The sequence below is a fragment of the Notamacropus eugenii genome, chromosome 5 (assembly GCF_028372415.1).
Source record: "Notamacropus eugenii isolate mMacEug1 chromosome 5, mMacEug1.pri_v2, whole genome shotgun sequence".
In the NCBI taxonomy this organism is placed as follows: domain Eukaryota; kingdom Metazoa; phylum Chordata; class Mammalia; order Diprotodontia; family Macropodidae; genus Notamacropus; species Notamacropus eugenii.
The window spans coordinates 100,391,735-100,406,878 of NC_092876.1; the positions used below are offsets into that span (position 1 = coordinate 100,391,735).

The 15,144-nt window shown below is 36.8% G+C and overlaps 1 protein-coding gene across 1 annotated transcript in view; it reads left to right on the forward strand.

Annotated features, from left to right (window-relative positions):
* The window catches only part of LOC140504941 (sodium-dependent phosphate transport protein 3-like), a 38,566-nt gene that overhangs the window by 22,686 nt on the left and 736 nt on the right, over nt 1–15,144 (forward strand). Inside the window, exons 6-10 of the mRNA XM_072610421.1 lie at nt 5,206–5,324; nt 5,660–5,830; nt 8,461–8,593; nt 8,690–8,831; nt 14,642–14,732. Coding sequence (XP_072466522.1) covers nt 5,206–5,324; nt 5,660–5,830; nt 8,461–8,593; nt 8,690–8,831; nt 14,642–14,732 — 656 coding nt within the window. The remainder of the gene's footprint in view (nt 1–5,205; nt 5,325–5,659; nt 5,831–8,460; nt 8,594–8,689; nt 8,832–14,641; nt 14,733–15,144) is intronic.

Consider the following 15,144-nt stretch of genomic DNA (forward strand, 5'->3'; position numbering starts at 1 on the left):
AAGAAAACTTGGGAGTATGTTAGGAAAGATCTGACCTCCTGGGGTGGTGGTCTGGACCAATCAAAGTGCAGATAGCACCTAGTCAACAAACAAAATGTCATGGGGGCAGTCGTGTGGGTGACAGCTGTGTCAAAGCCAACTAGCTTCAGGAATTTTCTTCTCATAGATGGTTTTGGGGTTCAGCAGAAGAACAGGAGAAAAATTGTTGGGGACCCTCAAATCATACTGGGGCCCAAGCATATTGACCATACAGGATCCCAAGATGTAACTGCATGAAAAGAGGAGTGAGAATATGGCAGTGAGTGTGTTTGGAGAGGGGCAACTGCACTGCTGCTGGAGTCACTCAAATGAGAGAATAGTCCTTGATTTTGGTGTGAACTGAAGCTTGCTGCCACTGGATGAACTGTAGGGAGTGAGAGCATTAGTGGTGGCAGTGGTGCTGGGGCCACTGCTTGTGGTTCAGAGGAAGAAAGGAATATTTAAGGTCACTAAGAGACTAAGACATGAGTAAGAGGAGCTGTGACCACACCTGACCTTATATCATAAAATATTAGAAGAAGCTCTCAGAAGGGGCTAAGTCTTCTTCTCATGGGTGTGTCTCCTCTTTTAGAGATCTGTTCTCCCAGCTCCTAGAGGTCTCTTCCCAGCTCATGGAGGTCTCCTCCCAGCTCTCTTCTTCTCAATGCTGGTTCACCCTTTTAATGCTCACTTTCTTCACATCTGCTTTCTCAATACCAGCTCTTTCTTTATATACAATTCTACTCAGAATCTGATTGGATAGACACTCATGCACATATCTGTTTGCTTAAAACTCAATCCAGAAAAACAGCAAAGATCCTAATTGCTTGTTATTACATGTATTTATGAGAAATCAAGAAATTATGAAACAAAACCACAAGAATGAAAACTATGGAAGACAATGTGAAATATCTCACTGGAAAAACAACTGACCTGGTAAATAGATCCAGGAGAGAAAATTTTAAAATTATTGGACTACCTGAAAGCCATGATCTAAAAAAAAGCTTAGACATCATCTATCAGGAAATCATCAAGGAAAATTGTCCTGATATTCTAGAACCAGAAGGGAAAATAGAAATTAAAAGAATCAGTCGATCACCTCCTGAAGGATATACCCAAAGGAAAACTCCAAGGAATATTGTAGCCAAATTTAAGAGTTCCCAGGTCAAGGAAAAAATATCACAAGCAACCAGAAAAAACAATTCAAGTACTGTGAAAACATAATCAAGATCACACGAGATTTATTAGCTTCTACATTAATGGATTTGAGGGCTTGGGATATGATATTCCAGAGGGCAAGGGAGCTAGAATTAAAACTCAGAATCACCTACCCACCAAAACTGAGTATTTCAATTTGCTGAAATATCTTATATACTCAGTTCAAAAATGACTACTTCAGGGAGGAAAATGGATATTCAATGAAATAGAGGACTTTCAAGGATTCTTGATGAAAAGATCAGAGCTGAATTGAAAATTTGATTTCCAAATATAAGACTCAAATGAAGCATGAAAAGATAAATTAGCGAGGAAGAGGGGGGAGGTTAGGAGATGAGTGAACCTCACTCATAAAATTTGCCTTGAGGGAATGACAGACACACTCAACTGGGTATGAAAATCTATCTTACCCTATAGGAAAGTAGGGTGGAAGGGAATAAGAATGGGAGATGGTAGAAGGATAGGAAGATGGAAGTAATCAGAAGCATATGTTTTTGAGGAGGGACAGGGTCAAAGGAAAGATTAGAATAAATGGGGGGGGACAGGATAAGATGAAAGGAAATATAATTAGTCTTTTACAACATGACTATTATAGGAGTGTATCACATGACTACACATGCATAGCCTATATCAAATTGCTTACATTCTCATTCTCAGGGTGGGTGAAGAGAAAAGAAGAGAGAGAATGTGGAACTCAAAGTTTTAAATAAATGAATGTTAAAAATTGCTTTTACATGCAACTGGGAAATTAGATATACAGGCAATGGTGTATATAAATCTGTCTTGCCTATAGAAAAATAGAAGGGAAAGGGTTTAAGAGAAGCAGGGGATATGAGGTGGTGATAGAAGGGAGGGAAAATGGGGTAAGAGGTAATCAGAATGCACACCACATTGGGATGGGGAGAGAAGAGAGATGAGGAGAAAATTTGGAACTCAAAATCTAGTCTCATCCAGACCTTTCCTACTTACCTTCTAAGTTGTCTTTTGCATTTGTGGTTTGAAAAATTTGGAAACCACCTGGAGTGCCAGTGATTCAGTCATGTGAAACCTCCTATCTGTGCTGGCACAGCTCACACTAAACTGCCCCTCTCTCAGACTGGTGCAACAGACCTTTCCTGTCAACCTTCCAGATTGTCTTGGTCTAGAAATTTGTTTCACTCTGTCATTTTGTGGGTTCTTCTGATCTAGAATTTATTTAGAGTAATTTTTTTCAGATACTTGGAGAGGTTTGAGGGAGACCTCAAGAAGGTCCCTGCTTTCACTCTTCCATATTCACTCCACCCCACAACCATGATTTTTTTTTACTGTTACTATCTTTGCCTGCCACATTATTCACTCTTCTGCATTCTGTTGTTTAGGCATATTCAAGAAGCAAATAGTCTCTTTACTTCTGGATTTCCAGTTAAAAAGTACTTCAAAGTCTCTCTTTTTGAAAATCTAGAGATTTTCTTGCAAATAATTAAAGTCTTGGCAAATTTTTCAAAATAAAGTACATACTGTGCAGTAGCAAATCAAGAATCCTATGTACTAAATGTGACTTAAACATTCCTTTTGGGTTGCGCAAAATTGGGAAAGAGATTCAAATATAAATGAGAATGGAGGAGAGGGATGAGCTAAATTCTCCAAAGCATAGAAAGCATATTTGGCAAAGACACAGCTTACGTCAGGAAGGTACAACTCCCCTGTCTCTGTATTTACTATAGGGGTGCACCAGTCAGCAGTGTGTGTGCTTTTGTATATATAGTATATATATAGTAAAAGAGGAATCAATTTAATGGTTCAAAACTTAGTTTCCTATGACATTTAAGTTTTAAGGACATTTCCATAGTCTTCTATGGGGAAAAAAAAATGCCTTGTTTGACTGTGATGGTAGTGCTAATGAGAGTTAAAGATCTTCCCACCCCATTAAGGGAAACTTGATTAGAGCAGATTTTTTTGTTGTTGTTGGAAGACTCATATCTTTTGTTAATTTCTAATGAGGCACTGCTTCTCAAGGGTTATGATGCCCTCTGGCTCTGAAAAATGTATATAAACTCTGAGGTGAGGTTATACTTTAAGGAATAGTTTTTGGAAGAAGATTTGTAAGCCAGAAGAGACTCTGGAAAGCTGCTAAGGAACCCCTACCCCAAGATTTTAAAACACAGAGTATTGGTACTTCTCTCTCTGGTAACAGAGAGTTGGATCTGTCTGTTGATCTGTGATGTATGGTTAGACAACTGTAAGCCCTGTCAGTCTTCTCTGTTTGTAATTTCTGCTTGTAATTTCTGTTTGTATTTTCTCTGAAGTTCAGTGTACTGACTTTTCCTCCTGAACCAGGTGAATGATATATGTCCTTGACTAAAGTAGATTGTTGACCCCTCAAAAGTTGCTTTTCTTTTAGAAAAGTAGATCTAAGAACCTGTACAGCAGGCCCTCCTGTGTATGCCAGGGTTCTTGCAGTTAGAGTGGCAGATATTGATCCTACCATAAGAGATTATTAGGTAATTAAAGAAAGAAGCAAGGGCCTCATATTACCGAAACTGTGCTATATTGATCAGCATTTTGAACTGATATAACATATTGAAAATACCTATATGCTAAATGTAGAAACTTGGCTAATATTGTTGCTTTTCCTTCATACTTGAAGAGGATCAATGCCATCATGATTTGGGGGCCAAAGTACAGTGTGCTTGACTGTGGCTCATATTGCATCCAACATGAACTAAGAAGCCTCCAACCACAGTTTGGGCATAAATAATCCATTTGAACATTTAAATTTGCCAATCTCACTTCTCCTTTCTGCTGCTTCAATTCTGCTTTGCTCATATGGCACAGTAAATTCTTTGATGTAGGCATGTCTTGAAACCTTTTCAAGTTAACCAAGTTTACTGCCAGTGTTTTAGCTGAGCTAGATACTTTTCATCCTTGTTGAAGGTTTTTGACATCACAGAAAACATCATGTTAGAAAAGCATGGGAACAAGCACACAGCCCTACTCACCTCCATTGCTGACTGGGAAAGTGTGAGTGCATTCATTGCCCTTTATCCAGAACCTGTGAAAGCATAGCAACATAAATCTGGTGCAAAATAATCATGGACTTCTGCAGGCAAACACATTTTGTCATGGTCTTCCACAAGCCCTCGTGACAAACAATACCAAAGGCCTTGTTCACGTTGACAATGTCATCTCCTCCTTGCCTCTCTCGTGGAGTTTCCAGGAAGCAAAAGCTATGCTGATCATTCTACAACCTTTTCTGAAGCCATACTGGCTCTTATGTAGATGACCATCTTCCAGGTAAAGGATCAGTCAATTAAGCTTGATATGTGAGATACTAAAAAGGAAGCTGAGAGGCAGAGGAGAAGCAGTCGTGTCTCTAGATGCACAAACATAATTGCTCATGTGAAGGTTGGGAAGTGGAACAGTTTGAACTTGACATACTACCTTATGGCTTAGATGGAGATTACTCTCACAGTCACTATTCTACCCCTGTTGCTTGGATGCATAAGGGGATTTGCTATCCTACTCTCCCATTTTTCTGGTTTACTTATCTGCCTGAGGGAATGATTGTATAGAAATAAGAAATAGTTTTCATCTTACAGAACAAATAACAACTTTTTGCTTCTCTTTTAGAGGGGATTCTTGTTTAGAAATTGGTTGGAATTCAGAGTCCTTCCTCATCCTATTAAGCTCAATATTTTGTAAATAAAAAAGCTATAACTTATTAAGAACCTGAAAAGTCAGTGATCCTCTATGGCCCAAACCTATACCACGAAGACTAGATATAGAAGGTGAGGAGATGGAGGTGAGAAATTTTAAATCATCAATGTAGCTTGGTCAAGAAATGAAATAAATTAGATGATTAGTCAAGAAAGAATAAAATGTAGGTAGTTCTGTGCATCAAGATTCTATGAGAAATAGATTAATTCAGGATAGAGACATATTGAAGGCAGAAATACAATAACATTAATTGGATTCTGTTTTTCTCCCTTCCAGGAAGCCTTGGCTTTGTGTGCTTTGCTTTCTTCTGTTTTCTTGTGTATGATAACCCAATGACTCACCCATACATAAGTGATAGTGAAAAGGAATACATTGTTTCATCATTGCCCAAAGAGGTATGTTACTAAAATAACTGATATTTGCATTGTACTTTACAAAACTTTTATATAGCATATCTTATTAGAATATCCTAGCAATCCAGTGTGTTTTTTTTTAACTTGGCTCACATAACTGACAAATAATAGAAGTACCACTTGAAACTGGTTCTATCAACCACTGTTGATTCCACTGTATCACACTGAGTGAAAAGACTCTATAACCTTCACCTTGCATTTGTAGCTAGATTTCTCAAAAGAGGTCAGCCTAATAAAAATTCCATTATAATTTTATTAAGGATAAGAAACTGTCCTGACATTTTCAATCTAAGATTTGATGTCATTTTTCCTTTCAGGCTTCTTCTCCTACCTCTCTTGGTTGGTCTTTGCCTATTAAGGATATGGCCAGATCCCTACCACTTTGGGCCATTATTGTAGCTTCGTTTTGTCAATCATTTTTTTTTGCCAGCATGATAGTAATGCTGCCAACCCTAATAAGTAATATGTTTGAGTCTGACATCAGAAATGTGAGTACATAATACCTCTTGCCTATCCATTGTCTGAATGACCACTAGTCATTTCTCATTTACTCGGAATGACACTGATGATACCACAGGACCTGAGATTTGAATGTGACTTCAAAAGTTATTTAGGCCAACCTCTTCATCTTCAAGGCGGAAATTGAATCCCAGTGGGGTGATATGACTTTGCCAATATCACATGCTGAAGCAGAAAAAGACTTGGTATTTGGATCCCAGTCTTCTGACTCCTAGTCTAGAGTTCTGTCCCTTCTATTATTTTCCTTCAAAAGTGATACTATTTCTTTCCCTCTGTGTTAAAGAGCATTAGTAACAGTGTATTGAAAGTGAGGGTAATATAGTGAATTTAAGAATGTGCTTATTATGAATTAATAACAAACACTGAGGGAATGATTGTATGGAAATAAGAAATAGTTTTCATCTTACAGAACAAATAATTTTTTTCTTCTCTTTTAGAGAATTTAGAAATTGGTTGGAATTCAGAATCCTGTGTTTGTAGAGTAAATCCCCACCTAGATGGTCGAAGTTATCATTACCCAAAAATATACCCATATTCACCTGTCATTTTCTGAAATTCACCCTTGGCGATTTAATCTTTTAGGATTAAAGCTTTCCCCAAAGGTCTATTTAAAAATGGAAATACCATGAAGAATGCTGTGATGCCATTATTACTCATCAGTCTACGAGTGTGAATTGATTTCTTGATTCAGTTTCCTTTCAGATAGCTAGCTGAGATCTGGGGCCCTAAGATAGGAGTTTTACTAGGAAGAGGAAATAGGAATAATTATGCAGTACTGATCACTGTTTAAAGGTAGGTAGGCATGGGACAATGTCAGGGGATCAAGAGGAGCACAGGAATTCAAGACCAGGGGTGGGGAACTTCCAGCCTCCAGGCCACATGTGACTCTCAAGTAAAGCCCTTGACTGAATCCAAACTTCACAAAACTCCTTAGTGAAAGGATTTGTCCTGTAGAACTTGTACTAAGTTAAAAGGTCACACTTGTATGAAATGAAGACAAACCATAGTCAGTCAATAAATATGTATTGAGTGCCTACTATGTGCTAGGAAAGGGAGACAGGTGCTAGAGTGTATAGAGTGCTGGACCTGGAGTCAGAAAGACTCAAATTGCTGAGTTCTAATCTGCTCTGAAACGTTTACAAGCTGTGTGACCCTGGGCATGTCTCTTAACCCCATCTACCTCATTTCATCATCTATAAAATAAACTAGAGAAGGAAATAACAAAATACTCCAATAGCTTTATTAAGAAAATTCCAAATGGGATGATGAAGTTGGACACAACTGAAACAACCAAACATGTACTAGAAACTTGCGTAAGTGAAGGAGAAGTTCCTGCTCTCACGGACCTTAATGGGAAAGACATGATATAAAAAACTAGCTACATGGGAGATAAAATTTTAAAAATCAGCTGAGGGAAAAAAAGAATACCCTAGGATTAAAAGAAAATGGGAAAGGCTTCCTATACAAAGCAGGATTTTAACTTGCAAGGAAGCCATTGAATCCAGGATTCAGAGATGAGGAAAATGAATTCTAGGAAAAGGGCCCACAGTCAGTGAAATTATATAAAATTGGAAGATGGAATGTCCTGTATAAGGAACATCAGAAAAGCAAATGTCACTGGATAACAGAATATGGAATAAGATATAAGGTATAAGAAGATTAGCAAGGTGGAAAAGAAGCAGTTATGACTTTGAACTTCAGAGATTGTTATTATTAGACCTGGAGATGATAATAGGCCACTGGTGTTTATTGTGTATGGAGGGGTTGCGTTTGTGATCTAGTTAGATATTTCCTTTAGGAGAAATCACTCTGCTGGCTGAATGGAGGATGGACTGGAAAGGATAAGGACTTATGGCAGAGAGATCAACAAGCAGGTTATTGTGATTATCTAAGTACAAGTTTATGAGTGCCTGTATTAAGGTGGTGACAGTGACAGAGGGCATTTTTGAGAAATATTATGAAGGTAGAAACAATAGTTCTCAGCAACCCTGAGAGAATTTTGGGAAACAATGGATTTTGTTTTGGACATGTTGAGTTTAAGATATCTATGTATGATACATCCAATTTGAGATGTTCAATAAGTAGTTGGAGATATGAATCTGAAGGTCAGCTGAGAGTTTAAATCTGGAAAAACAGATCTGAGAATCATCAGCATAGAGATGAAAATTGAATTCATCAGTTGATAAAATCAATAAATGAAATACTATAGAGGGAGAAGGCAAGAGGACCTAAGACAGAAATCTATTCATCTCTCAATTTTACCAAATCATGTTCAGTCCTTATGATTACCATTTTCAGAATAAAAATAGCTGACATGGTAAAATTTGCAAAAAGATTTATGTACATCATCTTGTTTAATGCTCAGAAAACAATCTATAAATTATTCCTTCTTTTCTTTTTTTCATATAACAATATGGAAGTTAAATAAATTATGACTTATCCAAAGTCGTCTGGAGAAGTATTTTTTTCTCCATATACTAAGTGCTAAGCACTTTCTCTTATACCTCGCTACTTCTCCATCACACTAAGAATATGAGTGTTTCAGTACTGCATGTAACTTACCCTGTTATTCCTCTTGTGCCCCCTTCTGTCTTTACAGACTGGGTTTCTGAGTTCATTGCCTTCTGTTGCTGCAGTGATCATCCTTATTATAGGAACTCTAATAGCGGATCACTTAACTTCCAAGAATATCTTCAGGCTAGTGGTGCTTCGAAAAATCTTCATATCTCTAGGTAAGGACAGCATCAGGTGATGGTAGGAAAATTCTCATTTAGTATCTCCAGAATGTCCTCAGTCATTTGAGTGGTCTTTGTGTCCTTGTTTCCTAGGAATGTTACCAGGAGCAGCACTATTCTTTGCTGTGCCATATGTCAACAGCTACATAGCTGTTAGCTTTATAATATTTTGTTTTGGAATGCAGACCCTGAGTGTTGTTGGAACACAAGTTAACACTGTAGACATTGCTTCCAGGTAAGACTCCTAAATATCTTTCCTCTATTTTAGGCAGTGTTGTATAGGAGAAAGAGACCATTTTGAGATAGAAGAGTTTGGCTTCAGTTCCAATTTCAGGATTTATTGTGGGACTTTGAGCAAGTCACTTAACCTAGATTGAAATCCCAGGCCTGACACTTAATGGTTGTGTGATTTTGGCAAGCCAATTTATTCCATTTCAATAAGCATGTCTTTTTCTAAAGTTTTTAAATTTATTTTAAATTTCAATACAAAATAAGAACATAATTAGGAGAAAACATTGGATGCAAACAGCAGAAGATAAGAAAGGATTAAATGTAACAAAATAATTTTTCATTTCAAGAAAACCTATATAATAAATATTACACATTGTTTTCAAAGATGTTCAACTATTCTTTGCTTCCTTGTAGGTTTTATTTGGCTCTCAGCTGTGTACTTTTTACTTTGTTTTTCCTCCTCCCCCTAGAAGGCTACAATTAAGCGCATGTATTCATGCATACATGCACACATGCATGTATATATGTGTGTACACAGTACACTCACAAACATATATATATATATATACGTACACAATGCAAATATCACATTCATGTATACACATATCCATAGATAGCTATGATCATACATACGCATATACACATATACCCATACTCATATTTGTAAGGTTGTTTTATGCTTATTTCCATTTGTCATCTGTTTCTCTGAAGGTGGATAGCATCTTCCTTCATAAGTATAAGTTTCTCCATGTTTTCCTGAATCAATCAACTCCTCTTTCATGTCACTGGATTGCAGAATACATGGGGAACTAGAGGGGTGTGTAAGGTGTAAGGAGGCTGGAAAGGTAGGTATGTCAGGTTATTTAAGACTTTAAAAGCCAAACGAAAGCTTTTATATTTCATCCTGGAAGTGGTTGGGAGCCAACAGAATTTTAGAAATGTATTTATTATGGTCAGACTTGCAGTCTAAGAAGTTCAGTTTGACTGCTGAATAAAGGATGGATTGAAGTGGGAAGAGATTTGAAACAGGACAGCCAAACAACAAACTATTGTGATAGTCTAGGTGTGAGGTAATGAGGGAGTGAACCAGGGTAGTGGGAGCATCAGACGAGAGAAGGGGATATATGTTAGATATATTATGAAGGCAGAAACCATGAGAATGAGGAGTTAGCAGGAATCTCAGGCTGCGAATCTAGATTCCTTGTAGGGAGAGTATCCTCCTTAAAGAATCTGAGGCTGGTTGGAACATAAAGCAGGTAAATTGGTGTAACATGACACAAGTCTATAAGATAGGAATGAGGTGGATTTTGGATAACTTTAAATACTGAGGAAGGAAATTAATATTTTATATTAAATGTAATGTAGGGTCACTCCAGGTTTTTGATCAGGGGAGGAGGGTTTATCAAAGGAAAATGAAGATTATGTGCCTAATGGAGATTATTTTGAAATGGAAGGGCATATGAATTATCAACAGGAAATAGCCAAGAAAGAGAACCTGCTTAGGAAGCTATTACAATAGTCTAAGAAAGAAGCAATACAGGGTTGAACCAGAGTAATTGCTGTATGAATTGAGAGAGAAAGAGAATTTTAGGAGACATTTTGATGTTTGAATTGATGAGAGTTAGAAAGTGATTGGACAGAGAGCATAAGGACCATGAGGGCAAGGTGAAACATCAAGATGGCTCCAGGGTTTTGATCTGAGTTGAGTAACTGGTAAGATGACATTGTTACCAACAAAAGGAACATTTGGAAGAAGAGGAAGCTGGTCACACACATTAAAGATGGCATAAGTCTCCTAGGCCTCCTGTAGCCCAACCTCAACCTGAACCGTAATACTCTCTACAACATCTGAAAAAGGATCATCCAGTTTTAGACTGAAGATCTTTTAGTTACATGAAAAATGCTGTATCCTGAGGAAACCCCTTCCATTCTGTGATAACTAAGTTTTAGGAAACTTTTCCCCTCCACAAGCTTAATCTGCATTTCTACAAAATTCATCTCTGCATTTCACTGTTCTTAGTGTGCTCCATGGTAGAATTTATAGCATGGTCATTTTTCATATGACAATTCTTCAAATACAAGGTGACAACTTTTAAATCACTATTAAGCTTTTCTTCTCTAGACTAATCATCTATCATTCCTTCAACAGATTATTGTACACTGGGATCTTGACATGCTCCTCCATCTCTGCTCATTTTTTCCTTTTGCTTAGTTTTGAGGAGCATTGAGGTCAAATGTGTTATTTTATCATTGTAGGGAATTTAAAGGGAAGAAATGTCCTTCATCAATGCTGAAGAACCTATTCTCCAACCTATGGCTTTTGAAAATTACTTGGGACGTTGACAAGTTAATTGATTAGGCCTGAATGTCACAGACAATATGTATAAGATGCAGGATTTTGACCCAAATCTCCCTGCTTTCAGGGTTGGCTCTCCATTGGCTATGCCATGATGACTCCTGTTCTTTGTATTACCCTCCTCAGTGTATTATCTCAAATACATGTAAAATAACTTCTTATTATTGTCATTCTTATTATTGGGCAACCAGGTGGTGTAGCACAAAGAGCACTGGGCCTGAAGTCTGGGAGATCTGGGACATCTGAGTTCAGACTTGTGCTCAGGAACTTGCTAGCTGTGTGACCTTGGCCAAGTCATAACTACATAAACTACAGTTTATCTCATTTCCTCATCTGTAAAATGAGGGCACACCAGAGAAAGGAACAGCAAACCACTCCAGTAATGTACCAGGAAAGCTGCATAGATATAGTCTGTGGGATCATGAAGACTCAGACATAACTGAGCAAACAGTAACATTACTGTAATGGCGCATGAAAGAATATTCATTCCTTCAACTATTAGAGTTGCTCTGTATTTCTTTAAGGACCATTTTGTAATTGAATTATATAACTTTTGTGTGTTTCAGTAAATTGACTGCCATATATTTCAAGCGTTTTGTTGTTATTTTGAAAAGGATTTCATTTTCGATTATATTCTTTTGAATTTTGTTATTATACAGAAATACCATTAATTTGGGGGAGTTTATTTTGTAGTCTATAACTTTGTTGGTTATTTACTTTATCAACCAATATTTTTGTTCAATTTCTAGGATTTTCCAAGTATATTATCATGTTGTTCACAAATAAGGATAGTTTTATTCTTTATCTATCTTTGATATCTTCCTCTTGATTTATTAGTATTGCTAGCACTTTCAGAATATTAAATGATAGTAAGGAGAAGTAGTAGTAGTAGTAGTAGTAGTAGTAGTAGTAGTAGTAGTAGCAGCAGCAGCAGCAGCAGCAGCAGCAGCAGCAGCAGCAGCAGCAGCAGCAGCAGCAGCAGTAGTAGTAGTAGTAGTAGTAGCAGTGAGAGTGGAGAGTCTTGTTTTGACTCCCGTATTTATGGGAACTGGTCCTAAAATATCACCAGGACATATTATATATTTTCTGGGTAATGTTTATGTTATTAAGAAATTTCTGCTTATGCCTGTGTACTTTGTAGTGTTTTAAAAATAAAATCAGTGTTATACTTTGCCAAAGGTCTTTCCACATCAGTTGAGATAATCAAGTAGTTTTGAGTTTTTTTATTTTGAAAATATTACATTCTATTGATTGTTTTACTACTGATAAACCCTCCTTCCATCGCTGTAAAATCAATTTGGTCATAATAAACAATTTCTTTTATAAATCACCATAGTGTTTTAAATTAAATTAAATTAAATTTCTTTGAATTGATGTTAATTAATATAATGATGAAAAATTTCAAGAGATGTAGTTTCTGGGTAGTTTAATCACTTTATTAACTAGGTCAGTACAACATTAATAAAAAGATGGTCATTTGGCCATCTCTCTTAGACCAAAGACAATCACAGCAGTGGGCTCAGGGCTTATATATTCTTTTAGAAGAGGAGTGACAATCAACTCAGACTGGCTAACTCAGTGGGAGGTGGTCAATGTTAAAATGAGGGGCTGAGAGTGCTATCATGTCAGCCTTGGACAGTGAAACTACCTCTATACCCAGACCTCTTCCAGCTTTGGACTATCTCTTCACAGAACATATGTCCCACCCAAGCCAGGGTAGGGTCTTGAACTAGAAATTTAGTCCAGTGTTATTATCAGCAATGTCCTTCAAGAGAATGAACTTTTTAAAAAATCAGATCTTTAGAAGAAGAGAACTCTTAATCTCCTCAAATTATTGGTTATTAATAATCATGTCTCTCAATGATATTGACCTATAGTTCTCATTATTTTTCTTCCCTGTTTTTATTAGGATGATATTTATTTCAGAAAATAATTCTGTTAATGTGATTTCTTTCTAAATTTTTGAAAACAACTTGCATAGTCTGGATGCTAACTCTTCTTACAAATTTGGTAAAATTATCCTGTGAATCCACCATGAGCAGAAACTAATATGGTGTACTCCTGGTGACATAGTTAATAAATATCTGAGTCAGAATTTGAACTCAGGTCTTCCTGATTCCCCATCCATCATTCTATACAATATCCTACACAGCTGTCTAGAGGGTATCAATGTATGGGAGAATGACAATATTAAGAAAATCACTGATAAGAGTGGAGGTCTGTGATGACAGTTGTCTCAACCATTCTTGTCTATATACAAGCAATGGATGAACCCTTAAATCTATTTGCAAGAAGGTGGGAATTTAAACACAGATTTTAATGGACAACAGGCTCAACAGTTTAGCCACTGTACCACTGTAATGATAATTATGAGAGTTAAAGATCTTCCATACTCATTAATGGGCCTTCCCATTTATAGGAAGGCCCACATCTTTTGTTAATTTCTAATGAGGCAGTGATTATCAAGAGCTTTGATGCCCTCTGGCTCTGAAAATTTTACAAACACTCTGAGGTGAGGTTTTATTTTGGGGCTTACTCATTGGAAGTGATTGGCCAGAGCAGATTCTGGGCAACTGTTAAGCAGCACCTCCAGCTTTGAAAAGCCAGATGTTGGTGCTTCTCTCTCTGGTAACTATGTATGTATGGTCAGACAGTTGGATCCATCTGTTGATCTCTCATTTGTGTATTGCTTATGATCAGAGAGCTAGAAGTCCTGTCTGTTGATCTTTGTTTCTCTATTTGTTTTTTCTCTGAAGTTTAGGGTGCTGAATTTTCCCCCTGAACTAACTGAATGATGTATGTGCTTGATCAAAGTGATTGTTGACCCCTCAAAAGTTGCTTTCCTCTGAGAGAAGCATTTCTAAGAACCTGTATAACAAGCCCTCCTGTGTATGCTGGGGTCCATGATGTTTAAACACTTTGCCCTCCCAGTGAAATCCCTCCTCCCCTCAACCTCTTAGAATCTCTGTATCCTTCAGATCTTTGCTCAAATACTACCCTTGTACATAAAATCATTCCTAAACTCTCAATTTCTAGTCCCTTTTCCTAAAACAACTTCTTTGTATTTGTTAACACTTATTTTATATATACTTATTAATAGATTATTATTTCTAATGCCTTCTTGTTTAATTTCAGTACCTTCCCTCTACTTCAATTTCTGTGTATAATCTTTTTGTACTTGTTTACAAGTTATCTTTCCTTCTTAGGCTATAAGATCCTTGAGAGCACAGACTGATTAATGCATATGTTGTCTCCATAATAGAATATAAGCTGTTTGAGTTGTTCACCCAACATTTGACAATGTGTTCAATACAGAAGACTACTTGATTTTAATAATTATTGCCCTATATTTTTTGAAGTGCTCATACTCTTATGAAACACATGGACTGCAAGTTGCTTTTAATATTGTGGTCCAAATGCTTAAGCTAGAATGTATAAAAAATGTTTTTCCTTCATAGGTACAGTGGTTTTGTCTCAGGAATTACTTATTTTTTTGGAATGATAATTTCACTCATGGTTCCAAATCTTACTGGATTACTCATTAGTCAGGTAAGACATACTCTCTCAAAAATAATGTAATTTTGCCTAAACCAATCATATTGAAGAGAGAAATATAGCACAGATATGTGAAATGGACTAAAAATACTTTGTGGATGCTGTTAATTTAGTAACAATCAACTTGCTAAAAATACTTCAGAAATTGTTGAAGTGAGGCAAATTCTTCACTCACAAGAAACTTTTCAATGAGGAAACAAAGTCTTTAGCATGAAAAGTACTATCTGTCAGAGCCCTACGAAAGGGGTCATTGGGCCTTCCAGTGACTTCTTTGTAAATCTTACCTTGGGTGAATTTTGATGGAATGTGGCTTTCATAGGGTTCATTTGGTTGTGTTTAATTGGATAGTTAACTAATCTCATAATATTTAATGACAACACAGGCAAAGGGAAGGATGAACCTTATA